We start from the raw sequence: 25,936 nt of genomic DNA on the forward strand, positions 1-25,936 counted from the left end.
CCTTGCTCTGGCCTTGCTATCCCTTTTATTAAGACTACGGGATACACCCAGAGCCTTTAGGCAGGCAATTCCAATAATAGCCAATCAGCAAGAATTTACATAAAACTAGAAGTGGAAGTTGCTTCATCTACCATTGTCTCAACTAAACAGTGGGTGGTTGGCTCTGACCTTTCAGAGCTTCAAGGTTGACCAGCCTTCTGGGTTCCTTGTCCACACTTCTCTGCTAGTGAAAGCAATGGGCGGCTTCCAATAGTCCTGCACACTTTAGATTTAGTCTCAGTTTTCTCAGCTTGGGATGAAGTAATTCTGTGCATCAAAGTTCTGTCTATGGGGTTTTCACATGGAGACAGGACTATGCTCTCAGCTAGCACTTAACTCCACCAAAACGGAGCTCACACCTGCAGGACTTATCATGTGGTTTTCAGTGTGCTGATAATAGCTGGGATTTTTACATAGCTTTGAAATGATGTGTTCTCCCTTTCAAATTTCAAATTATGCTTAATATATTTGTTGTTGTTATAAAACTGCCTTCTGTTAACTACAAGTGCACCTGGTACAATGACATGAACAAAATGAGCACTAAATATTAAACTGTACAGATACATTATGTATAATGTGTTTGGATAATTCGTATGGCATCCCTGATGTTGGAAAAGCTCTTTGCAAAGTTGAATTAATCATTAGACTATTTGCTGTTTATTAACTTGTGCTTGGTTTTAGTATTTCCTGTTTATTATCCTGTTCTTAGTTTTAATAGGTAGGTAGGCCAAACATTTGTTATCTTATGTAAAACATTGTTTCTTGCTGAAAACTTTAATTATGCAAAAGATTGAGAAGATAATTGGGCTGACTTTCTACTGAAGAAGTGCAAGACCCATGTATGTTATGTGTTCCCTTATTTCCCATTATTTTTTCATTAAAAAATACTTGGAGGTTTTGCGAGGTTCTGCACTAGAAATGGCAGAACAGGTATGAAAAAAAAGTGGACATGTCTTCAAGGAGCTTACAGTGTAACGAGTTACAGACATAGGCACAGATTCCTAAAAGTCAACTTGGAATCACTATGAGGAAAATTTGGATAATTACTTTGTGAGCAGAGGTGAAGGACAGCAGAATCTTTTCCAAGGAATTATGGAAGGGCTTACAGAGCAGGTGCTACTGAATCTGAGGTTGGAAGGCTGGGTAGCAGGTGGATATGAGGCATTAGTGCAAGGAAGACTATGCAGGAAGAAGGGACTGGGGACTGCATGATATATCCAGGGAAGTCCACTGACATGAAGAGAATGTAATTGTGTGTGAGTGGAAATGGGGGAGATGAGGAGGTATCGCAGATGCTATTGGTGCCCAATGCTATCCCTTTGGCCTGACCCTGCTATCGATGTGGCTGTTGGACAGTTTCTCCCCTCAACACCAACGGTTTCTCTCAGTTTTTCAGCTTTATGACTTTCCTTGAAGCTATGGAACTGGCTCAGCCTGGGAATAGGGGTCGGTGAGAATTAATGTATGAGGCAGCCATACCCTCAACCAATGGGGGAGAACAGTTGATGGCAGATGTTCCACCCTGTCTCTTTTAGAGGGACATTGTTTCTGTGACCAGCTCAGCAACGTGCCCTTCTCCCTTTCAAATTATGCTTAATACATTGACGCCTCTCCTTTCCCATCTCATTCTCTCTTTCCCCTGACTACCAACCAACGATCAGCACCCACGTTCTTGTCCCCGGCTTTGCTTTCAGGGGATTTCAAATTGGTACTGTAGATGTGGCATGAGGAGTTTTGTAAGTCATACTCAGTATCTAGGTTTTATGCTGTAGGTGTTGGGAAGCCATTGAGCTGGGGAGTGGTATGGTCAACCCTGTGTGTAGAAGACCATCTGCTGGCCGTGTAGAGAGTAAACTGAGGAACAGGCAGGTGGTCGGGTGTCCATAAGAAGGTGACAGCAAGAAAAGGATGCCTACTCTACAGCAGAGTCCATGAAAGTGGAGTGATCAGGACACTCAAGAAATGCCTAAGAGGAGAATTTAGAGGAATTACTTTAACCAACATTTCGAAAGTTAAACATTATTTTTCTTAATGCTTTTTCTTAGTGCTTTCATAAAAAATATTATGATATTCTAAATGAAAATGACATAATTCTACCTTAATGAAGTAATTTTTGATAGTTTCTCTTGTATGGGTAACAGACCAAGTCTGGATCTCACCTATGATTCTTTCACACATGTCAAGAGTTTGCTGGCCTTTTGTAAAGTGTGATTAGATTACTAGTAAAAAGAAAAAGTGTTGCCAGTCTTATGGATATCATTTATTGCAAAAGCTGAATTGTGACTAAGTTGAACTTCAGCATCATAAAATACTGTAAATAATTACCTTGATTCTTTTTGTGATTTTGAAAAAAAAGAACTCTGGTCTAATTTTCTAAGTAGGTTTTAATGTAATACCCTTTCAAATGTGCACATGTGTGTACCATATGTGTGCCTGTGTCAACCTCTCACACAGTGTGCAATATTTTAGTATCTATTTTTATGGTTTTACACTTTAAACTTTATTTGTCACTTTTCTGCTTATCAACCAAAGTCCCTTATGTATAGAATCCAGCACATTTAAGAGTGATTTTAGGGTTTGAAAGATTCAAATACCTTTTTTGAGGTTGGCCACAAAAGAAAGTTTTTGATTCCTGCAGCATATTAGTTTAGCTTATTTTTTCCTAATAAGCAAGAACACATCCCAGCAAATCAAAGCTGGTAATGTAGATCTAGAAGCCACTTTTAGGTGATAGGTCACATATAAGATGTAATCTAGTATACCATAAGCCAAAAGGTTTTTGAGCTGTGAAATTTGAAGGATTTCCAGATTATATTAATCTCTTTGTCAATTCCAACATGGTATCCTTTTTCTCCTCCTATGTAATATGCAGTTTTCTTTTACAGAAGATAAAAGCAAATGCAATTTAATCAATAAAATATGAGGCTAATTATGACAACTTGGAAATGCAGTAAGACATATTTTCAATGCAATTTTGGATTTTCCTATTTTGAACACCTGCTGACTCTACACTGCAAATTAGTGCAGTGTTGCATAATGATGGTTCACTCTACACCTGAGCTGTTTAAAATTTGGATTTACTTGGTCTAGATTGTGGAAAACCACACCGGGAAATGAGGATGAATCCCAAAGCGATTACGGCCCCGCAGATGTTTGGTCGGCTCGACGTGGCCACGAATGACTGGACTGATGGGATATTTTCTACTCTTTGGAGGAAAACATTGAGGGCTAAGAAAGGTAGAAGATGAATTATAATACTATTTTTGACATGTACTTCTAAGTAAAATCCTTGGTGGCTCTTTAAAATTAGTAGAAAAACTGTATTCTCCATATAATATCTTAGTCAAGACTAAGAAGTCATAAATCCGTATAATATCTGTGAATGTTGAAATACTAAAATTATTGACTAGTGTATTTAAAACCTCTTTCATCCCTTCTCCCCCTTATTTTTTGGTTAAGAAGGGAATTATTTTCCTTTTGAAAAAAGTGTTCTTGTATTCCTCTGATATCTTAGAATAAAAGAGAGAGAAAAAGATGTTAAGGAAAATTGATAGTATTTAATAAAGTGATTTTACCATAACTGTTTTCACTGAGTATTTTAAAAATGTTGTTCTTAGTTAAGTACAGCCTATTAACAAAAACCTGATTCTCCAATAAAATCACTGGAGGAAGTGGGCTTCTTTGGAAAGAAAATTGTATATATACAAAATGAAGTCTGTACTGAATTAATAAACTATTCAGATTACATATGTATAATTACAATATGTTTTTTATTGATTTTAGAGAGTGAGGAAGGAAGAGGAAGAGATAGAAACATCCATCGATTGGCTGCCTCCTGCACCCTCCTTACTGGGGATTGAGTCTGAAAGCCAGGCATGTGCCCTGGGCCTGGAATTGAACCAGGTGCACGGGTTGACATTCAACCAACTAAACCACACCAGCCAGGCACAAATTATTCAGTTTAGGTGTTTGAATGCTGTTTAAAGAAACTCATTAAGGGCTACATTTTTTTATGTATGCCCCCGACCCCGCCCCCAACACACACCTTTGCTTGTATATTCTAGGGGACCATATCTGGATAGTTCTTGATGGTCCAGTTGATGCCATATGGATTGAAAATCTGAATTCTGTTTTGGATGATAACAAAACTCTAACCCTTGCCAATGGCGATCGGATTCCCATGGCCCCAAACTGCAAGATTGTTTTTGAGCCTCATAACATTGACAATGCTTCTCCTGCTACCGTCTCAAGGAATGGAATGGTTTTCATGAGTTCTTCTATCCTGGACTGGAGTCCTATTCTGGAGGTATGATTGGAGTCTTTCTTTTGTGTAAAGAGGAAGCAGATCCTTTAGTGTTCGGGTAGAGTGCCTGCTGATTTTTCTGCGGACCGCAGGGTATAATTGCACTTTAATGCTACTGTTTATGGGAGGTCCTTGAATGCTCTGGGACATGCAAACCCTGATTGCCCCTTACAGGTTTCTTCAGTGCTCTTCTAATCACGGGAGATCTGTGATTTCCAGCCCTTGGGTTGAGGAGTAATCGCAAGGCCCAGCTGAATCAATAACCCCATTGAACAGTGACTGAATAAATAAAATTAAATTTTTCCACTTTGGGGATTCATGACATTTTTAAAAGGTATTCATTTGCATAAAGTTTGGGAGCAGCCATCTTAGAATATTAATTTGAAGAAGACAATTTATTAAAATTGCATAGAAGGGATTTTTATTAGACTCAGGATTATAATATTTTAAGTTTTGGAAATAGTATTTCAGATAATTTCTCTTTAATGCATGATAAGGGATACTATTTTATTACTACCAATATATCCTAGAGTATATTACTTATAATTAGATTATAATTAAATAGATATTATAGTGTAAGGCAGAATGCTTATTAGATAAGCCATCTGTAAAACCTTTTTTGACATCGTTATATTAATTTCAGTTACATACATGTTTTGGAGATGATTTGGATAGAAAACTTACAAATTCATAATTTGGATAAAGTAGATGTTTATTTTATATTGCCATTAAATTTTTGTGCTTCTGTTTGTGTATGGGTATATCCTGACTTATAATAATGCGTTTTTAGAATTTACACATCTCTGAGTTTTGAAAGGGTTTACATCCGGTAAAGTATGAAGATGTGAAGGAGGAGATTATATAGCAAAATGATACTGACATTGGTTATGTCACTAAAAATTCTTCTAAAGGTTTCAGATTTCACAAATATGTTATCCATTCATTAAGGAGAATACAGAGCAAGTGTTCTCAACCCTGGTTTTGCAAAAATAATCACCAATGACAGTTCTTATAACACAGATGATTGGGTCCCCCCCCCCCCAAGGCTTGGTAACTATAGATACAGCAAACTCCAAGTCAAAGTGTATTTATGCGATTTCCCCCAAATACTACCAATTCACAAAGGCTTTAAAATACTTTTATGCTACTAGCTAATAAATATTGCTATTTATGAAATAAGCTTCTATTATATCTTGTCAGTGGTGAGGCTGAATTGGGCATTTACACTGATGGTAGACGTACGTAATATTTTTATATGCTTTTAACTAATGCCGTTTCTTCCTACAAATGAGTGGGAAGAAGCAAGACTCACAATAATCAGGGAGCAGTGCAAGGCCGCGCTGAGGGAGTTATGAGAGGGCAGAGCAATGGGGAGGGTGTTCATGGGAATCTCAGCTCCAGGGAACCAAGCTGATTACTGGCCCTGTAGTTGATGTTTTTGGTCCCATCGACTCAAAAGTGCTGTCTTGTTTTCGTTTCATGAGTTGATGAAATATTTGGAACCAACATTATATTGCTTCTGTTTGGAGTCTTTAAGAATGAGCTGATGTCTTCATGCCAAAGGAACTTTCTTCCCCTTAAGAAAATATGTTTTGTGTTAAGTGCTATTTTTTGTTATGAATCACATGTGCTTTCCTAATATTGGGTTCCACAGATGACTAAATTCTCTAATTTCTTGAGAATTCTTTGATGTTTTTCTACATTGGTTATTAATTAAACTATTGGTGAAAATCTTTGTTTTCCATTTTGCAAAATCTGGGTATGGATTTACTTTGTTGATCTTTTATTCTGCTTTGTTTTAAAAAAATTATTTCCATGTATTGCCCCCTTATTTTTTTCTAGCACATTTTAATCAAGAACTGAAGACTTTTTCTCCATATTGGATTCACAAATTGAGCATATGTGTAGTGGAGTAGGTGACTGTGTGGATGCTGGAGCCAGATTCCGGGTTTGAATTCTGGCTTTGCCACCTACCAGCTATGGGATCCTGGGCGTGTTACCTAAATTCCCTGGACTCCAGTTTCTTCATATGTAAAAGAAGGATAATAATAACTCTTACCTCACAGAATTGTTATGAGCATTTAATGGGTTAATACATGAAAGCATTTCTATCAAGGTCTGGCCCATCATAAGTGTGGTATAATCATTAGATATTGTTATTAATCGATATTTTAAAAGCTTTTGTTCTAACATGACCATTTCTCTGGTGTGCTAATAAATCTAATTCATGCATTAATTTGTAAATGGACAGGGCTTTCTTAAAAAACGCTCACCTCAAGAAGCTGAAATTCTTCGACAGCTGTACACCAAATCTTTTCCCGCCCTGTATCGCTTCAGTATTCAGAACTTAGAATACAAGATGGAGATGCTCGAGGCCTTTGTCATCATGCAGAGCATTAACATGCTGCAAGGTCTGATCCCTCCAAAGGTAAGTGACTCGGTTTTCTGGAGAATTTCTCTCTCATTGGCGGAGTCATACTGTGCAGAGGGCAATATTTGAAATTGCTTTTGTTAGAGCTGTGGGGAGGGGAGATGTTTCAAACATGGGCCTGCAGATTTTTTCTTTTTCCCCCCATAAAGCAAGCCATGGTTTTGTAATTTGGTTGCAGGTTTGCAAACCGGCTGGGTTGGTTTTCCTTTAGATCAGTCTTGCATCCGTTTCCCAGTCTTACTCATCTTTCCCTTGTTCTTGTTTTGGGGGAAAACTGTCGACCCTTTTATACTTTGGCTATTTTCCTTACAACTTCAAAGCAAAGTTTTGGTTTGAGAGTTACATAATTACATTTTGTTCTTCCGGTTCAGGAACAGGGTGTGGAGGTCACGCCGGGACACCTGGAAAGGCTGTACGTCTTCTCCCTGATGTGGAGCGTGGGGGCCCCGCTGGAGCTGGGGGGTCGGCGCCGGCTGGAGCACTGGCTGCGGTCTCAGGAAACGCTGGCCTTGGACCTGCCGCCTCTATGCGGGACCGCCGACACCATGTTTGACTATTATGTCACGTCCGATGGTGAGGATGCTCACTTCCATTTATATGTAGCACACGAGAACAGTTTTATATATATGGTAAAACTCTTGCATGTAAAATTAAAATGGAAATTTTCATGTGTGAAGAAAGCTAATTGTTTCTTTTTCAAATATCGTGTACTGAACTTTTAATGAATTAAAAACAAAATTTAAAACCCAAATCAGATCCATATTAGCTATTCATATAATACAATCAGTAATTCATATAAAAATTAACAAGTGTGAAGTATATTTTTACCAAATATGTGTGTACCTATACATCTATGTAGATATCTATACTTAAAGTATTTATATGTGCATGCGTATATATAAAGTACATACATACACAGATATGAAATGCACATATACAGTATATGCAATATTTATATGTGGCATCCTAGGGGTTTATATTTTTGGTCTTACAATTAAGGAAGTGAGTAATGAAAAGTTTGTGAGATTAAACATTTGAAAATGATTTTATGTACATACTGTCATAGTGTTCTGTATGTTTATACACACTTTATGTTATTGAAAACCTACGTATATAAAAGAAAATTTCAGGATTCTTTGAAATATTTCTTAATAGTACGAATTTGGAATAGTTCCTAGGGAAATTCTTACTCAGCTAACACGTACCTGAATAGTACTTAGATCTTTCTGATTTTAATGATCTTTATTTTATGGGGAGTTTTTGGAAGATGTCTTCATGAAATGTCAAGGATGTCTGCTCATTACAGTCAGTTAAATTATTAATAGGAATGACTATGGCGAGGTGCATGTTCTGTTTACCTCAGGTAAATGGATGCACTGGAACACCTGTACCGAGGAATATGAGTATCCACCTGACGCCACCCCGGAATATGGCTCCATCCTGGTGCCGAATGTTGACAATGTGAGGACTGACTTCCTAATTAAAACCATCGCTAAACAGGGCAAGGTATGGCTCTTTAACTTTTATTAAAAATCGCATATTTAAAAATGTCACTTGAGAACACAAATCTAAATATTACCCCAATTAGTATGCTTCTTTTATTATTCTCCAATAACAATATTAGCATTGAATAGCTCTCATTCATAACTAATTATTTCTTATGAGAGAAAGTGAATTTTGACTTGTTTTTCAAAGAGAAATCCATCTCTTTGGATTATTGTATTACTTTGCTAGGGCTGACATAGAGCTGGGTGGCTTAAACAAGATACTTCCCCCCCTGCCCCCCCCCCCCCCCCCCCCCCCGCTGCAGTTCTGGAGGCTTGAAGTCCAAGATGAATGTGTCAGCAGGTTTAGCTTTCTTTGTGAAGCCTCTCTCCTTGGCTCACAGATGGCTTACTGTCCTCCCATGGCCTTTATTTATGTGCGAGCATCCCTGCTGTTTCTTTGTGTATCCAAATTTCTTCTTCTTATAAGGATGCCAGTTAGATTGAAGTAGGGCTTACCTTAATGGCCCCATTTTAACTTAATTATCTCTTTGAAGACCTTTTCTCCATATGTAGTCACATTCTGAGGTACTAGGGGCCAGAGCATCAAACTATGAATCTGGAGGGGGGTGGGGAACTGCCAATTCAGCCCATGACAATCATCTTATTGTATTTCTTGGATTTCTTTCTCAACCCCTATTGTAGGCTGTGCTGTTAATCGGTGAGCAAGGAACAGCCAAGACAGTCATAATGAAAGGATTTATGTCAAAATACAACTCTGAAAGTCACATGACCAAGAGTCTGAACTTTTCTTCTGCAACCACCCCACTCATGTTTCAGGTACTGGCTCTTGGGGTTTGCTTGGCAGCTCAGGTTTGTGATAAACTGGAGGCTCTGATCTCTCTACCGTTCTGCTGTGCCTGCTGAGCTGCTTCTCCACCCCCACAGCCATGATAGATCCCTACATATGTCTTCCATTATCTCTGTTATTCAACTGCAGTAGAATTTCTCCCTAATTAGATTAAAACATATAAACATCTTAAATTATGGAAAAATGAAAAACTTATATAAGGTATCAAAAACCTTGATCCTGTTTAAAATATCTATGTAGAAAAGCCTGCAAAATCTAAAGTGGACCGAAAGAAATACTTATTCCTCCACTGAAACCTACTTCCTCGCCTTACTGTTGCTACCAAACCTCAGTTTTTGAGTCCCTGTGCTGGCATGCACTGGCCCAAAGAAATGTGCGAGCAGGAGTTTGCAGTCAAGAAAGGAAGTAGTTTATTACTATACTAGAGGCCCGGTGCGTGAAATTCATGCACTGGGGGGTGTCCCTCAGCCCAGCCTGCACCCTCTCCAATCTGGGACCCCTTGAAGGCAGTCGGACATCCCTCTCACAATCCAGGACTGCTGGCTCCCAACCGCTTGCCTCTCTGCCTGCCTGATTGCCCCTAACCTCTTCTGCCTGCCAGCTTGATCACCCCTAACCACTCCCCTGCCAGCCTGATTGACGCCTGACTGCTCCCCTGCCATCCCGATTGCCCCAACTGCCCGCCCCTGCCAGCCTGGTCACCCCTAACTACCCTCCCCTGCCAGCCTGGTCACCCCTAACTGTCCACCCCTGCAGGCCTGGTTGCCCCAACTGCCCTCCCCTGCAGGCCTGGTCGCCCCCAACTGCCCTCCCCTGGTGGCCCGGTCGCCCCCAACTGCCCTCCCCTGGTGGCCCGGTCACCCCTAACTGCCCTCCCTTGCCAGCCTGGTCGCCCCTAACTGCCCTCCCCTGCCAGCCTAGTCACCCCCAAATGCCCTCCCTTGCAGGCCTGGTCACCCTTAACTGTCCTCCCCTGCAAACCTGGTCACCCCTAATTGCCCTCCCCTACTGGCCTGGTCATCCCTAACTGTCCTCGCCTGCTGGCCTGGTCACCTGTAATTGCCCTCCCCTGCAGGACTGCCCCCCCAACTGCCCTCCCCTGCAGGCCTGGTACCCCCAACTGCCCTCCCCTGCTGGCCTGCTCACCCACAACTGCCCTCCCCTGCTGGCCATCTTTGACCACATGGGGGCAGCCATCTTGTGTGTTGGAGTGATGGTCAATTTGCATATTACCTCTTTATTATATAAGAAGATTGCCCAGTCCAGAGTGGGGGTGAGCTTGTGCTCTTAAAGACCAACTCCCTGATGACGTGTACATTACAGATTACATAGGGCCAAATCACAAGATATGGTGGGTGGGTTAGGGGTTCTGTGTTGTGTTAGAAACTGACTGGCCGGAAGTGAGGTAAGGGTGATACATCATTTCTTCAGCTTTGGAGGGAAGCTCTGAGGTCTGCCCTGGCCTCCCTCTGTCTGGCTTCATGTAAAAGTAGCTAGGGGACATTCCACCCTAGGACTCCGGAGCTGAAACATAACTTAGGCCAAGATGTTGTCTTAAGTTTGATAGAGATCCAGACCTTGTGACCATTAGTCAGGTCTGGGCTTTTCTCTTCTGCTGCCTCAGGGGTTAATGATTATTGGAGGAAAGTCTAGGTCTATGAGGTGGAGAGAGGTAGAAAAAGATGATTTTCTAAAGCTGTAGTCACAAATCAAATCATTAGGACCCTCCGTATCACTGTCTGCTTTTCTGTGGGTGTTACCATTATTCTAGCCTTTATACTGGATCCATTGGAGGCATCTTTGATGGATCTTTTCTGAATCAAGGGCAGCTAATGTATCTAAGGAAATACTTGTCACGTCCTTTCCTTTTTCTTCATTCTCCCTGTCTGCCTCTACGTAATCCACTTCTTCTTGATTTCACACCAGGGTAACAGCATGAAGGAATCCCCAGATGGTCTTTGTTCGAGTCTAATTCTTTTACAGTCTACCTTTTATTCTCCTTCTAATCTCTGGTTCATATACTGTCACTTTTATCTGTTGTTCCCTGGATTAACATTTTGCAATAGCTCCCATTATCAATTGCAACAAGGAATAAAATCATAGACTCTTATACTAAGGATGCTACTCCATCATATCATTGAAGAGTCAAAGGAACCACCCCCCAAAAAAATTTGCATTGCTTTTGTCAGTAAAGCTGCCAAGAATGACCTGGGTTTGCAGTGGCTGGTTGGTTGTTTCCTCCTGTTCCTAAGCCATCTAAGACCCCATTGAAATGAGAGGAAATCCTAAGTGTCATTTCATGCTTCAGTTGTTCTTAAATCACCTCTCATTTCTGTATTAGAACAAATAATCTAAAATAATAAAAGCGTAATATGCTAATTAGACCGGACGTCCTTCTGGACATACTTCTGGGACGAAGCTGGGGGTGCGGCTGTGGGATCGAGGCAGCCACTGTGGCTGCGAGGGAGGGATCCAGGCAGTCGTGGCTGCGAAGGCCTACTCTTGCATGAATTTTGAGCATCGGGCCTCTAGTGCATTAATAAAAGGACACATTTTATACATTGAAAATGGAAGGGAAGCTTTTAGGAGAATCCAAATCCCAAGAAGCTTGCTTTTGATTAACTTTGTTGTTCTTTAGTTGTCAGAATGAAAATATCAAAGAGCAATGAAAATATTAAGATCATAGCTAAATCATGGCATTTTCTCACTTAATGTAATTGGTGACTGCAGAATGCCAATAAACTAAGACCATTGATTAAGTTTCTAAATAAGATCGCCAACTATGTAATGCTCCTCTTTTAGAGGTGGCATTTTCAATACTGGCTAGCCTTCAATCAAATGAATACCTTTTCACAGTGTTGTGATGGTGTTACTGGAAAGGACATCTGGCTGGCCCTTGGTGGGTCTGCCTAGGCCTGCCTATAGTGTGTGGGTTCTTCACTTTGTTCAGGAACAGTTTCACAACACGAGTCCAGGTGACTACGAGGGAACATTTATTAAAGTAAATGTTGGGGACAGTAAAACAAGAAAGGGCTTCCCATAGAAGAGGCAACGGGAGAGCCTAGGCTGAGCTGCCCTCACTCTCTGGGAAGTCAGAGAAAAGGAGGCCTTGGGAATAGGGTCAGGGTTTAGTCTGGAACGAGCTGCCACTGCCCATTGCTACCCTGGTTGCAAGGCTCATGGAGTCCTTCAGAGTTTAGGAGATGCGTGCCTGTGAGGAAAGGAAAGAGGGAAGAAGAAGGGAAAAGGAATGGCGGGAGCTGTTCCCCAGAGGGAGAGTGCATGCTGGGTTCTTTGTCTGGAGGCTTTTATGTCTCTCTTGTAGGTGAGACTCTTAGGGGAGGTCTTATGGGAGGGTTTCAGCAGAACATTCATCAGTTTTCTAGTGCTGCTGCTTCAGAGTCGTGGTCTCCACTGATTGGCCAGTGTCAGGTCACTAGTCATTGCAGCTGGTCCTGGTGTCACTCACCTGGTTTTGCTGCTTTTCTGGGCCTAGATGTTATCTCTAGGGTGGTGACCTTCTGTATCTGTGTAAATTGCTCTGCCAGTTTGTTCAGCTACCTGCCTGTTTCCCTGTGACCTGTCCTGGCTTACTGGCCTCTCAAAGGGAAGGTCTGGGTGGAAGGCACCCAGCAGTGGTATTTTGTGTTTGGGGAACAGCACATTAAAGTATCCCAGGCTGGCAAGATGCTAACATTATAAACATTCCTTGATATTGTTCTACATTTAAAGAACTTTTGTTAGTTTTACTTTAGGAGTATATTCTTTTTAAAAGTTATAATTGTAATTCTACTTGTGGATGCAGATTTTAAAACATTAAATCAAAGCATGATATTTTTTCCATTATGTTGAGTAATTGTCTAGCTATTCCCTTTTATTGAGACTGGATTAAATCTTTAGGGCTGCAGTACAATTCTGATAGAAACTACCTGGAGTCACTAAAGACTTTACAAATGAAGGGCTAAGGCTCCCACAAGACTCCCTCACTTCAGATAACAGCCTCAGGCTCAGGGGGTCCAGCCCTCCAGCTCTTGTGAATAACTGGCTACAAATTCCGGGGTCCCTATGACCCTCTCAGTTTTGATAATTCACTAGAATGACTCACAGAGTTTAGGAAAATGCTGTGCCTAGGGTTATGGTTTTAACGTAAAAGATACGAATCAGGATCAGCCAAATGAAGAGATGCATGGGGCAAAGTTTGGGAGGGTCTCAAATGCTCACCTGCTGTGTCCCCAGAATGCATTACTCTCTAACCACATGGTGTATATCTCTAACCAGAAAGCTCACTTGAAGTACGGTATCCAGAGTTTTTATTGGGTTTCATTACATAGGCATGGTTGATTGAATCATTGGCTATATAAGTGATGGAACTCAATCTCCAAGCCTTCTCACATCCAAGGAGATAAGCTGATAACTCGTACTCCAAAGCCCTGATCCTCACATGGTTTTTCTGACATGAATGGTCTGAGGGACCCACTGTGAATAACAAAGACATTCCTGTTACTCAGGAAATCCCATGGATTTAAAGGCTCTCTCCTAGGACCCGGGGAGGCCAGCCACATTTTTTAATATAGAATAAGAACTTGTTAGTAACTCTTGGTGATATTTACCCCTTTAAGATGGTAAAGATCTGTGGTCTATGTCACTTATATGTACCCTGACTGGGGATTGAACCTGTAACCTTGGCATATGTCTCTTTAGCATGAGATATTTATTAACTTTTTTGGGAAAAAGGCATGTATTATCTAGAAAGCAACCCCTTTGTTGATATGCAAATTCATAAATTATATAATACACTTCTAACAATGGTACCATATTGAAGTGTGATAATTAGAAGAATTATGAAGCAGGATTTTCTGATTCACAACTACTTTAGACCAATTCCCTCCTGCCCTTCAGTGTGAAAGTGGTATCAACAATTCTTTCGTTTTCTGTTCAGAAACATCACAAAATCATATACTCTATTTAGTGCCTATTTTGACTGCTGAGCATCCAAGCTTTTGATTAAGTTAGAGTCATTAATTTTAGGAAGCTTTCGATTAGCCAAACTGCTGTAATTAATATTCTCACTGTAATTTACAGCCTTTTATGCTGAACAAGGGCTGATGGAGCCGAGCACTTGTCTCGGTATCTCCCACTTATCTGGATCCAAATCAAGTTGAAATTCTAGATGAGAAAATAGTACTGTCCAATCATCCTGTGTTGCCATGATAGCACACAGTCTATTCAGGGACACTTACTTTCATCAGGGTTTCCTTTCTGTTCACCATGCTATCGTTCTGATATCTTTCATCAGTAGAAGGACTGGCTGTATGTCCCTCTTTGCCTGGGACAGTCTAGTTTACTTCCATTGTCTGAGATTAATAATCAATGGCATGCCCTGTCACGATCAAAAGTGTGTGCTTTGGGCAAAAATTATATGGTCACCCTATTCTTTGGCGGAGAGAATTTAGTTGGTCTTTTAAAAGAGATTTCTCATTTATTCCACAAACAAATATTGTTTTAATGTATTTTTCTATTTTTTTAAAGTAATCCATACATATCTTTCAAAATTTAAGCAATACAGAAAGATAAGAAGAAAGTGAAAGTTTCTTAAGAGAATTTCTAAATTCTGAATTTATCTCTTAAAAATAATCATAAAGTGTTTTGAATGTAACAGTATTATAAATGGTTTGCATATCAATAGTTTTTTTTTTTTTTTTTTTTTTTTAGAAAAATAAGAATCAAAGAGCTGGGAAGGAAATTCCATATTTTTTTCTAGACTCAGAACTGTGTTTTCAAATGCAATTTTAGGCAGAAGACTTAAGCTACAAAACAAGGAGCCAAGGATTTGCTGTGGTGGAATTGGAGCTGGGCTCCTGAGACCCCTTCTAGCCTCATCCTTGCTTCCTGCAGGGGTCCCTGCATTGGCAGAACATTCTTTTGACTCCCCAAAACACAACTGGAAGACTATTTTGCAGAGGGAGATTATGTGAAAGTATTTTTTCATGGTAAAGTCCCCTAAAAATGTCAGGTTTTACTGTTAATGTTAAGGCACTCAGGTGGAGGGACATTAAAGTACCTGAGTTCACACAGTCGGTGGCAAAATCCGAGAGAGAAACCTGGTTCCCACGCCTTCCACAGTGCTTTCCCAGTTCACCCCTGTGCTTCCTTCTAATGGCTTTTCTTTATCCACATTGATATTCAAATAATTGATTCATTACTTAGTAGTGCATTTGTTTTATTTTTACCTTGTAATTATGCACTATTGCATTTTCATGTTGTTTGAGATATCATTTTACTATTTATATTGTACATTTTAAATCTGACTAGTGTAAGACCATTTTCATTTGGTTTGCATGAATTATAATAAAATGGGAAGCTCTTACGTAGGCAGTAGATTTATTTTGTATCCAAGATGCATTTATCGGGATGGTTCCCCACTCACCTCCACTCAGGTGCTTTGGCTTCTGCTTCCTTCTGAAGGAGCATCCTCTGGAAACCTTGCCTTTCCTCCTGTTGGCTGACAGAGGACCGTGGGGCACCAACACATGCAACTACCACTTGTGCATGGCTAAAGGTGGTGGTGATGTCACAGCATCCTGGGCATTTAACATCCAGATAGTAGGAACTGGCTCTGTACCAGGAGCTTCTTCTTGTGCTTCGTCTTCTCTTTTCTGGAGAGGGATGAAGGAGGCATGCTGACGTGGGGATGCCATTACCACCAGAAAGCTAGGCAGTAGATTTTTTAATAAAGAGAATAAACTCTCATTTTTATATTTTAGCTAAATATTAGTAGCAGATAAATGGAAGCCTAAAATTAAGTATATTTTATATTTCAATTTAATTAGATGTAAAATGTATGGAAAATGATTCAAGTGCTGATATATAGAGATATGTACAGTAATAATAAAATACCTCTTTTTTATAATGCATTAAGGTCACTAAGTGCTTTCATATATATTATATCATTTGTGGATAATACTCTTATGCCTATATACACATATGTGTATATATATATATATATATATATATATATATATATATATATATATGATTTATGCATCATTATATACACTCCCACTTCTGAGCTGTGATTTAGACATACTAAGTGACTTACATCAAATGACAATGTTAATAAGTGGGAGAAGTACTAGTAGCAGTTGAATCCTTTTTTTCTGACTTAAACCTAATCAGAGCTATTGAATAGGCCATGCCGGTTATGCAGGTTTATGCTATGTCCCATTCACAGAGACAATCATGTGAATGGTAAATCCAAAAATTGGGCAGTGCACAACCTCCTCAGCTGTACGGGATCCTGCCAATACCCCTTCCAATGCAATCTGTCTCCCTCTGTCAGATTGGAGTAGGCATGTACACAGTCAGGCGTAGCTGATGTGGTAAGTGCTACTCATGGTGTAATCTAAGTATTGTAGAGCCCAGAGGAAGAGAAGATGTTTCTTTAGGGGATTACAGAAATCAATATAATGAAAGAATTGAAAATCAATATAATGAAAGAATTGACCATGACCAGGGGGAATTTAATATTTCTTGTATATTAATCTTAGGAATTATAGAGGCTGAATAATCTATTAAGAAATTAATTGAGAAAATTGAATTGCCCCAGCAGCCCTTAGGACTGCTAGCTTAGAATGGAGAGGGGCAGCTTTCCTCACCTCCATTCCTAAGTCTATCTGGATCCCTAACCATCTAGTTTTTAATTCTTAAAGCACCACTGTCATAACTGGGATAACCCTGGTTTTCCATCTGTGTGTGAGATAAACAACAATACCGGGGTCCTTTGGTTCTATAAATTGCTTACGATGATGTCATGCTGACTATCATTCCCAGATTTCAAAGAAAATTTTTTTTGTTTATTCTCAGAGAATAGTATAAACTTTCCATAATCCAGGCACTTGCTAGAGATTTCAAAAAATTTTTAAAAATACGTTTTTATTGATTTGAGAGAGAGAGGAAGGGAGAGGGATAGAGAGATAGAAACATTAATCAGCTGCTTCCTGCATACCCCCTACTGGAGATGGAGCCTGCAACCAGGGCATGTGTCCTGACCGGGAATCAAACTGATGACCTCTTAGTTCATGGCTCAATATTCAACCACTGAGCCACACTGGCCAGGCTCAATTTTTTTTAAATCAATAGCTGGGTTGAGAGAAGTAACATTTAAAGAAGAACATTCATCTACATCAGTATTTCAGAAGTTTGGCTGATGCTTATCCTGAGAGATTTCTCTTGGTCAGAAATGGCTACTCTTAGCAATATGTAAATAAGGTTCCATAATGAACACGTAAACTAGCCTGTGAGATGAGCATCAGTCTGTGGTATGTTTTTATTGCTAAATGAATCTGAATGAATCATGACCTTGAAGGGCCAGAACAAAGAGACGGAAGAGTGTTTATAAATGAGACTAGAATGGTAAGCAGGGAGCATTATGGAGGTCCCTGTAAATCAGTAATGGGGAACCACTGGAGTATTGAGTAGGGTTACATTGCCACTTAGGGAGTTCATTCTGGCTGTGGAGGTGGAGAACAAGATGGAAGAGATATGGCTGCACTCAGAGGGACTGGAGAGGGGATGGCTGCAGTAATTCCTCAGGAGGGAGGTTGGCTGGACCAGGAGAATATAAGTGGGAATGGAAACAGCACAGAGATACATTCAAGTTGTGGTTAGAAAGCAGAACTGATAGGCTGAGTGGATATTGTTGGTGGAGAGGGATGGGAGAGAGAGAAAAAAGTTAAAAATGACTCCAGGTTTCTTGTCTTTATGTATATATCAAATGTTGACTGATAAATACATTGGGCCAGATACCCTTCTAGGCACTGAGGATGCAACGATGAGTAAGATATGAGGTGCTTGACCTCCTTACATTCTGGTGGAGGAGACAGACAGTAATTAAGTAAACTAATATACATATTTTTATTAACTGGACCATGGTTTATATCACCAAAACAATGGAAGAGGTGGGAACAGAAGTCAAGGAGATCTGGGAGAATGTAGGTTGTAGGTTACTACAAAAATGACCGGTAATTCTTTAGGGATACAGAAAATTATAAATCACACATGTATATGACTTATAAAGAAGTTTCCAATACTGACTGGAGGAGACTAGGGAGGCAATTTAAGTGATTGTGACATTAATCCCCATGAGAAAGACAGATAACTGACCAAGGGCATTTAGGTAGTTGGGGCCTATTCCTGAAATGAGCACACAGGAGTGGGTGCAGACTTTGGGTGAATAAGAGGTGTTTATGTTTAGATATGTTGATTTTGTTAAGCGATGGATCATCCAAGTGGGGAAGTCTAGTTGGAGATACCAGTCCAAGTCTGTGGTTTCCCCACACATTCCCAAATAGGTGTGTGGGGAGTGAAACACACAATTACTGTGTTTTCGGCCTTCAGGAGGTCCCAGCAAACTTCAGAATTCATTAGGTAACTATTTAGGTAACTAAAAACAGAAAGAAGTCTCACCTCGAGGTTCACAAGCTATTTATTTGTTCTCCCTACTTTGTTTTTGTCAAATTAGCTCTTTTATGATATATATAGCTTACTAATAATTTCCTGCTATTTCAAAGAAATTAAGGTCATAATGAAGGGGAAGAAAGTGCAGGTATGTGGCTATTGCTTCATATTATCTCACTTAGTCCACCTACAGCTTTTAGTTCTTGGAAGCCCCGCCCCCCCCCAAGACATAAAATCTTTATGTGCCTATGTGTTCTCATGAATAGACTCGGGAATGCCTGGAAGGCTCTAGTGCCAGAGGGAGGTGTCGGGAGATTATTAATTGCCTTATGCATTTAAATTCATTGGAAAGCAGAGTTAAATTTAGCCTAGTTCATTACTTCAAACAGTTTGCTTTTATGTCAGGGAATATAAAATTCTTTCTGCCATTGCACTGTTGTCATGGGAGATTTGTTTTGCAATTGAATGAGTTGTGATATATTTATATATCTTTCTATATAAAAATGGTGAAAAATTTTCATATCTTTTGCTATGTATTATTTGTTAAAATGAAGATAGAAACTTAAAATTTAAAATTACCAAACTGTGACCATTTCCAAAGACAGATGCATAGATTTTTGCTTATATCATGGCCTTATTTTGTGGTTGTACCTTGGATATTAAAGTCATTTTTTACTGGTTTACTCATCATGAAATAAGAGAACGCTTTTTTGGATAGGAGGAGAATGCATTTTATGTCAGTATACCTCCACTTTCTCCTAAATTTATGCATTATCTTTAATATGATTTAAAATCAAGGATCTATACAGTGGTAGGATTGAAATGAGGTCTTTAAGACTGAGCTTCTAAAGCAGGGGTGGGATATACTCTGGTGTCTCTTTAGATCCCATAAATCTTTCGTTCTTTACTAAAGCAGGGGTGGGAACATCCGGGTCTCGGGCCATATAATGCCCTTAAAATCATTTGGTCTGGCCCTGCCAAGGCATTAGGGCTGAGTTAATTAAATGTTTGACCAACTATAGCAGGCTAATGTTTAAGTTGATCATTTTGTATGGCCCGAGAATGATGTCATAAATATCCAAATGGCCCTTGCAGGAAAAAGGTTCCCGATCCCTGGCTAGAGCATGGGAACCACAAAGCCCTTTCTGTTTTCTTCGCGGTGCTAGCTCTTGTTAATCAGTGCATACATTTTAAATGACTGATTAATTTACAAACTACATTGTACTACCATGGAAATGCTAACATCATTGTCAACAATCTGGGGTCCTTGTCCCATGTCCCTCTTACCCCTTTCAACACTCCTTCCACCAGTTTCTTTTATTTTTTTAATTGAAGTGTAATAGACACATAACATTACATTAGTACTTTCATCAGTTTTAAGGTTCTTTTTCATATTGCTAGGGAAATGTTTTTATAGAGCACAGTGTAGTCTCCTGTGCCACTTAAGCTCAGAATGTGGAAATGAGAGAAGAGAGGTGGTGGGTGCTATTCTCATTTTGTCTCAAGGGATAAGAAGTGATGCAGAGTGCATCTGCCCCAAAGCAGTGAGTCTGGATGGTGTCAGGTCATAGAAGCCAGCCTCCTCATGGAGGGAGAGCCGTCTTCTGCCTACAGCAGGCTGAGTAGCTCAGAGCCCAGTCCTAAGAAGCTTCCTGGATAGTAGCCCTGTTTACCTTTGTCCCTCATTATAAAGGCTGGCCTCTTTGAACAGTGGGGGAGGGGTGGGGGTTAGAGTGTCAGCAACATAGGCATAATGAGGCAAAAGTAAATCCATAGAAATGGACTGAAGAGTCCCATCCCATTAAAAATTTACATGGATTAGAATTTTATTTACTCCTAAAATAAATCATGTTTTCAAAGGTTGTAAACATTATCAAGATAATTTAGGCACTTTGCACCCTGCATTCCAGATTTAAGGGGAGTTTGGGTTGTTTTTTTTTTGAGTAATTCCTGTCAATTCAAGTGTCCCTAAATTTTTAAAATAATTGACGACATTTTAGGGGATATTTTCACAGACGTGTCTGTTGGCTTTCTTGTTTAACAGAGGACAATAGAGAGTTATGTGGATAAACGCATGGGTACAACATATGGCCCTCCTGCAGGAAAGAAGATGACTGTTTTTATCGATGATGTGAACATGCCAGTTATCAATGAGTGGGGAGACCAGGTATGTCGAGTCTTATTGTGCACTTTCTTTAATTCAACATTGACTTATTCTTTGATGAATCAATATTTTTCTGATTTTCCGACATATAATTCCTGACTTCCCATTAAGTCCATTGATTTGAAGCATTCAAGAAGTGAGGTTCCAGCATATAAAGGAGTGACATTTTAATTCTGAAAGTTGTCTTTCCTAGGTTACTAATGAGATAGTACGGCAGCTGATGGAACAGAGTGGTTTTTATAACCTAGAGAAGCCTGGGGAGTTTTCCAGCATTGTGGACATTCAGCTTTTGGCCGCCATGATCCATCCGGGGGGTGGACGCAATGATATACCCCAAAGACTCAAGAGGCAGTTCTCTATATTTAACTGCACGTTGCCCTCGGATGCTTCCATGGACAAGATCTTTGGTAAGATGAGTGTTGATGGGGCTTGGGGAGGGAAGAGCAGTTCCTTGTGTTCCAATGAGAAGTATATTCCTAGAGGTCAACACAGAAGGAGCACTCGGTGGCTCCTTAATCTGTTGCCCTTATCAATCCCAAGTAGTGTATTTTGTTTATATAAGGACTTACATCATGAGATTATTTCCTCATGGACACACATATTTGAAGTCGAGATTGATACAGTAATCATGCCAAGAGTTTATATAGCTGGTACTTCAACCAACCCATATAATGATTCTGGCCAAAGAAATAATTTTGCACTGAGATTAATTATAGTCTGATCTTCAGAATAATTTATAGAGTAATAAATCATTGATTGATTACATATGTAGTATTTCAGGAATAATTTTATTGAAGAAACACAAGCCCAATAGATAATCATAATTATTTAACTGAGTAATAAAAATGATTTATAACCGATTTTGGAATTATTCTTTGCAGAAAAAGAGTGTAAGTTATGTCATTTGTCTTAAATATTAATTTAGTATTTCTGAACCTGATACTGAGAAGAAACTCCTTAGGATTTCGCTAATTAATTTCTGGCAGACCAAAATGTCAACCTAGCACCCTAGGCAGCACCTGCCTTCAATTACAGCAGCGGGCAAAGGTTTGGAAACCAGTTGGCATGTGAATTATCTAGACTTGGGAAAAGTAAAATGGAGCAGAAAGTATGACTGTTACCATTTTTAATTATCTTTTTTGGGGGTGGGACCTGGAAAGTGTTATATATAAGGTAAATTAAAATACTTTATAATGCGTTTAAGTGCAACAAAAGAATGGAGAAATCTTAGAGCAGCTATGAAATCTTCCTCTTTCTTATCTCTTTTATAAGGCATCTTTATATATTTATCAGTTACCCACTTAATAATATTGAATCCGTTCAGCTAGAGTTGCAGTAGTATTTCTTAATCAACTTTTCAGTATTTGAGTGCTAACGTACTTGAACTTGTATCTACTTTTTTGGTGTTGAAGATAAGAGAACATACTGTAAATTTCCTTAATTTGTAGTTGTATATTAAAATGTGTAATTATATTTGTGCAAACTCTGCATTATAATGTTTTTCATTTTAATTTAGTTGATTTGGACTGTCAGTCAAAATGTTATGCGTCTTTTCCCTTTCAGGTGTCATTGGGACAGGCTACTACTGTATCCAAAGGGGTTTCTCAGAGGAAGTGAGAGATTCAGTGACAAAATTGGTTCCCCTGACACGCCGACTGTGGCAGATGACGAAGATGAAAATGCTCCCCACCCCTGCAAAATTCCATTACGTATTTAATCTTCGAGATCTTTCTAGGATCTGGCAGGGAATGCTGAACACCACCTCAGAGGTTATCAAGGAACCAGATGTAAGTAATACGTAAGAAAGAAAGACATATGACATTGTTACTCACCATACACCCTAGATTTTTTTAGTAATGTAATCTTTAGTGGAATTATGAGAATATTTTTAGATGTTCTAGAACGGATATTTTTTCTTTGATGTTTTTAAATTAACACAAATAAAGAAACAGTGTCAGAAAATTTTACTTAAAAATTCTAATTAAATTAGGATTATGTTTAAGGAAATGGTATACATAGTTATTTTCTATTAATAGAGTGAAAGGAACAATTGATTTTCTTTTCTCATCATACGGTATTTTTTTTATACTAAATAATGGAACAGGTCACTGTTCATTTTATTGTATAAGAATCTTCATATTTTAAACATGACATTTTAACTTAAAAAGTAATTATCTTTAAAATAATCAAAATTGAAAAAAGAAACCATTTGTTGTTATTCCTTCACGATCTTTCCTTTCCATATAACGGAATGCACTGAAAGAATTATGTATTGCTAACATTGAAAAGAGGCAGAATAGAAGAAAGTTCATTTGACAGAAAAATGAGCATTTGTACATCCACTGGAATATAATAGTTCCTAGCATCATAGAATTTCCTTTGAATAAGGAACCAAAACATGGCCTGTGTGCTCAGGCTAATGTGACCTTGGCCTCTCTTTCAGCCTTTTATGGAACCAAAGAGGTCGTTAAGCAAATGGGTTTTAGGGTACATAAAAATACAGAAACAGTTGAGATATCAACTAAACGGTCACCAGGCACAGTGTGTTGACTATTTAGAGAAACAACGTTACCCAGATGCTCACAAAGTAGGAATCTGCACTGGTTAACTCTAAGACAAGATATTTTGGTGAAAACTCACTCTCCTTGTTACAGAGAAGCGAGAGCCATTTTAACAGCAATGAACATTTTAAGTTCAAAGTTATTGACAAATTAATGGCAGGATGGAATAGAGTTCTCCAGTATTACTTTTTGAGTAGCCATTTTTGATGTTTATTTTAAATCAGTATAAATAGTTTTAGCAATTGGTTTTTATCATGAACTTTTATTTTAACTGAATCATTGAATACCTTTTATTGCACTCCTTTTATATTTTGGCAACTAAATGGCATTCTATCATTAAAAATATAATGGCTTAAAAACACTTCCAACTTGCAAAATGTTGCCAAGTTAAGACATTTCCATCAGTCTTTCATATCAATGAGCTTAGGCAAACATTTGTTCTGCTTGCTATAGGGACAGGTGTATTGGGCCATTATTTCCTCAACTTCCAGTTAGCTTTTGGCCCTGAATTATCTAGCCTAGGTGATTGCCGTTTTTTTCTTTTTTTGCCTCAAATAATCATCATATGGTGTTAAGTAAATATACCTTTGTAATACCTCAATTGTATAAGTGAGAGTTATTTATACATTGCATTTTATTTTATGGTCTGGCCACATGACTAATACAGACTAATTTATCATTAACGTAAGACTTATGTATAGAATATTAGTTTGTTGGTTGATCAGAGTGATTTTAGTATTTTGTCTAGAGATGTTTTCATTTTAATTTAAAGAATGAAAATGAATAGAACCTACTTTCTGTTTAATATTCTTGAATGACACAGATTTGAAATGAAGTATATCTTAACCCTAACTTTTTAAAATGTAGCGCCTTAAATCAGTAAGGATGGTACTCTACAATATCGTGACCTTGAATTCCCATATCTGGCATAATGGCAACCAGTAGCACATTTTCATTGTGCTTTCTACAGGAACTGTTAAGGCTCTGGAAGCATGAGTGTAAACGTGTGATAGCTGATCGTTTCACGGTGTCAGACGATGTGACCTGGTTTGATAAGGCTTTAGTAAGTTTGGTGGAGGAGGCGTTTGGTGAAGAGAAAAAACTCTCGGTGGATTGTGGAATCGACACTTATTTTGTGGATTTCTTGAGGGATGCACCCGAACCAACAGGTAAACGATTGAAGCAGAATTTGAAATTCCCCAAAGGGATATCTGAAGACAGAAGGTTCAGTTTAGGGATGCTGAATGTTTGTCCAGTAAACTTTACTGAAACAAGTCTGGGACCATGCTAAGCATTCAACAAATATAGAATGATTAAATAAGTGCATACTCCTGGAGTTCAGAATTTAACTACTTTTTATGCACATGAGTCTTGGGTATTAAGGTAGAGTTGGGAAATAGGATAGGACAGAATAGAGCACTTGGGACTTACAGCTGTCACAGACGTAGATGTGAGGAAGTGACTTGTCACACATTAGCTGGGCAAGTCTCTGAACTTGACTGAACCTCATTCTCCTCATTTATAAAAATGGAAATATTCATGTAGGCATCATGGTGCACTGTGGGGAATAACTGAAATGCTGTCTGCAGAAGGGCTTGGGCCATCATGAAAGGCAGCAAAAATGATGAGGATTATTATTTGGGTCATCCCGAGTGTTCACAGTAAGAAGAACCTCAAACTATCTGAGAGGGCCATTGCATATAATTAGAAAGAGATGGGTGACGTGGAGGCAAGCTTTTGTGGTTATGGTTCCATGAAAAATTGAGACATACTTGACTTTTCTTATGAAAAGAAGTATTGCTCCAGTTATTTTTTCCCTTAGAAATAACTGAGCTTAAGTAGAATATTTTTTCTTTCTTTTATTGAATGACCTCTTCTGAACTGAGGATGAATTTTAAGTTAATTTCCAAATTTAAAAAGGCATGTTTAAACACATGCTATGTATACCTTTTAAATGATTGAGAATGACAAGGCAGCCCCTTTCTAGATTTAATAAGGATGCATGTGATCCCAGTTTCTGATTGAAACGTGTAAAAGGAGGTTTATTGCTGGCTGTGCAGTTGGAAGGAACCTTCTACAGAAAGACGCTGACGCATTTTATTTTAAATCAGGTCACACAAATACAAAAATGCTGTAATGGTAAGAGCATTCGCTAGGTAATTAGAATTTATGTATTTTATTTCCTCTAATTCAGAAAGATACATATTTAGATTATGATTTTCAAGGAGCAAAGCACAAATGCATTTTAAGGGGGTGGCATCTTGAGGCAAACACTTAATCTTTTGTGACTTCAAAGCACTTTGTTCCTCGAAGCTTGAGTTGAACATTGATGAAACAGTGACATGACTATTGAAATGTTAGAACTTTGCAAATAGGCCATGTTAATGATTATGTTAAATCAATTTTCTTTCCTTGTCATAAAAAGGTTAATACAAAATTACATTAGGACAGGGTCAATTGGAAATAATTAGTATTAGATTTGGAGGATCCACTCACTTTTTTAGTACCCAATGAATTTCTAAGTTATTATTAGTATATGCAATGAATGTGTCACTTTTTTTTTCCTGTTACTGTTACTTGATAGTGAATTTATATGTGCTCAGTTTAGCTTTTTCTTTGGTATTATG

The 25,936-nt window shown here is 38.8% G+C and overlaps 1 protein-coding gene across 1 annotated transcript in view; it reads left to right on the top strand.

The window, feature by feature from the left end:
• DNAH5 (dynein axonemal heavy chain 5) overlaps positions 1 to 25,936 on the top strand; it is a gene marked incomplete at its 5' end in the record, with an annotated part of 198,001 nt that overhangs the window by 104,424 nt on the left and 67,641 nt on the right. Inside the window, 10 exons of the mRNA XM_080679156.1 lie at positions 3,130 to 3,276; positions 4,104 to 4,345; positions 6,594 to 6,770; positions 7,145 to 7,346; positions 8,137 to 8,279; positions 8,963 to 9,097; positions 20,629 to 20,751; positions 20,942 to 21,155; positions 22,312 to 22,535; positions 24,280 to 24,478. Of these exons, the coding sequence (XP_080535282.1) occupies positions 3,130 to 3,276; positions 4,104 to 4,345; positions 6,594 to 6,770; positions 7,145 to 7,346; positions 8,137 to 8,279; positions 8,963 to 9,097; positions 20,629 to 20,751; positions 20,942 to 21,155; positions 22,312 to 22,535; positions 24,280 to 24,478 (1,806 nt within the window). The remainder of the gene's footprint in view (positions 1 to 3,129; positions 3,277 to 4,103; positions 4,346 to 6,593; positions 6,771 to 7,144; positions 7,347 to 8,136; positions 8,280 to 8,962; positions 9,098 to 20,628; positions 20,752 to 20,941; positions 21,156 to 22,311; positions 22,536 to 24,279; positions 24,479 to 25,936) is intronic.

This window comes from Plecotus auritus (assembly GCF_963455305.1).
Source record: "Plecotus auritus genome assembly, chromosome: 7".
In the NCBI taxonomy this organism is placed as follows: domain Eukaryota; kingdom Metazoa; phylum Chordata; class Mammalia; order Chiroptera; family Vespertilionidae; genus Plecotus; species Plecotus auritus.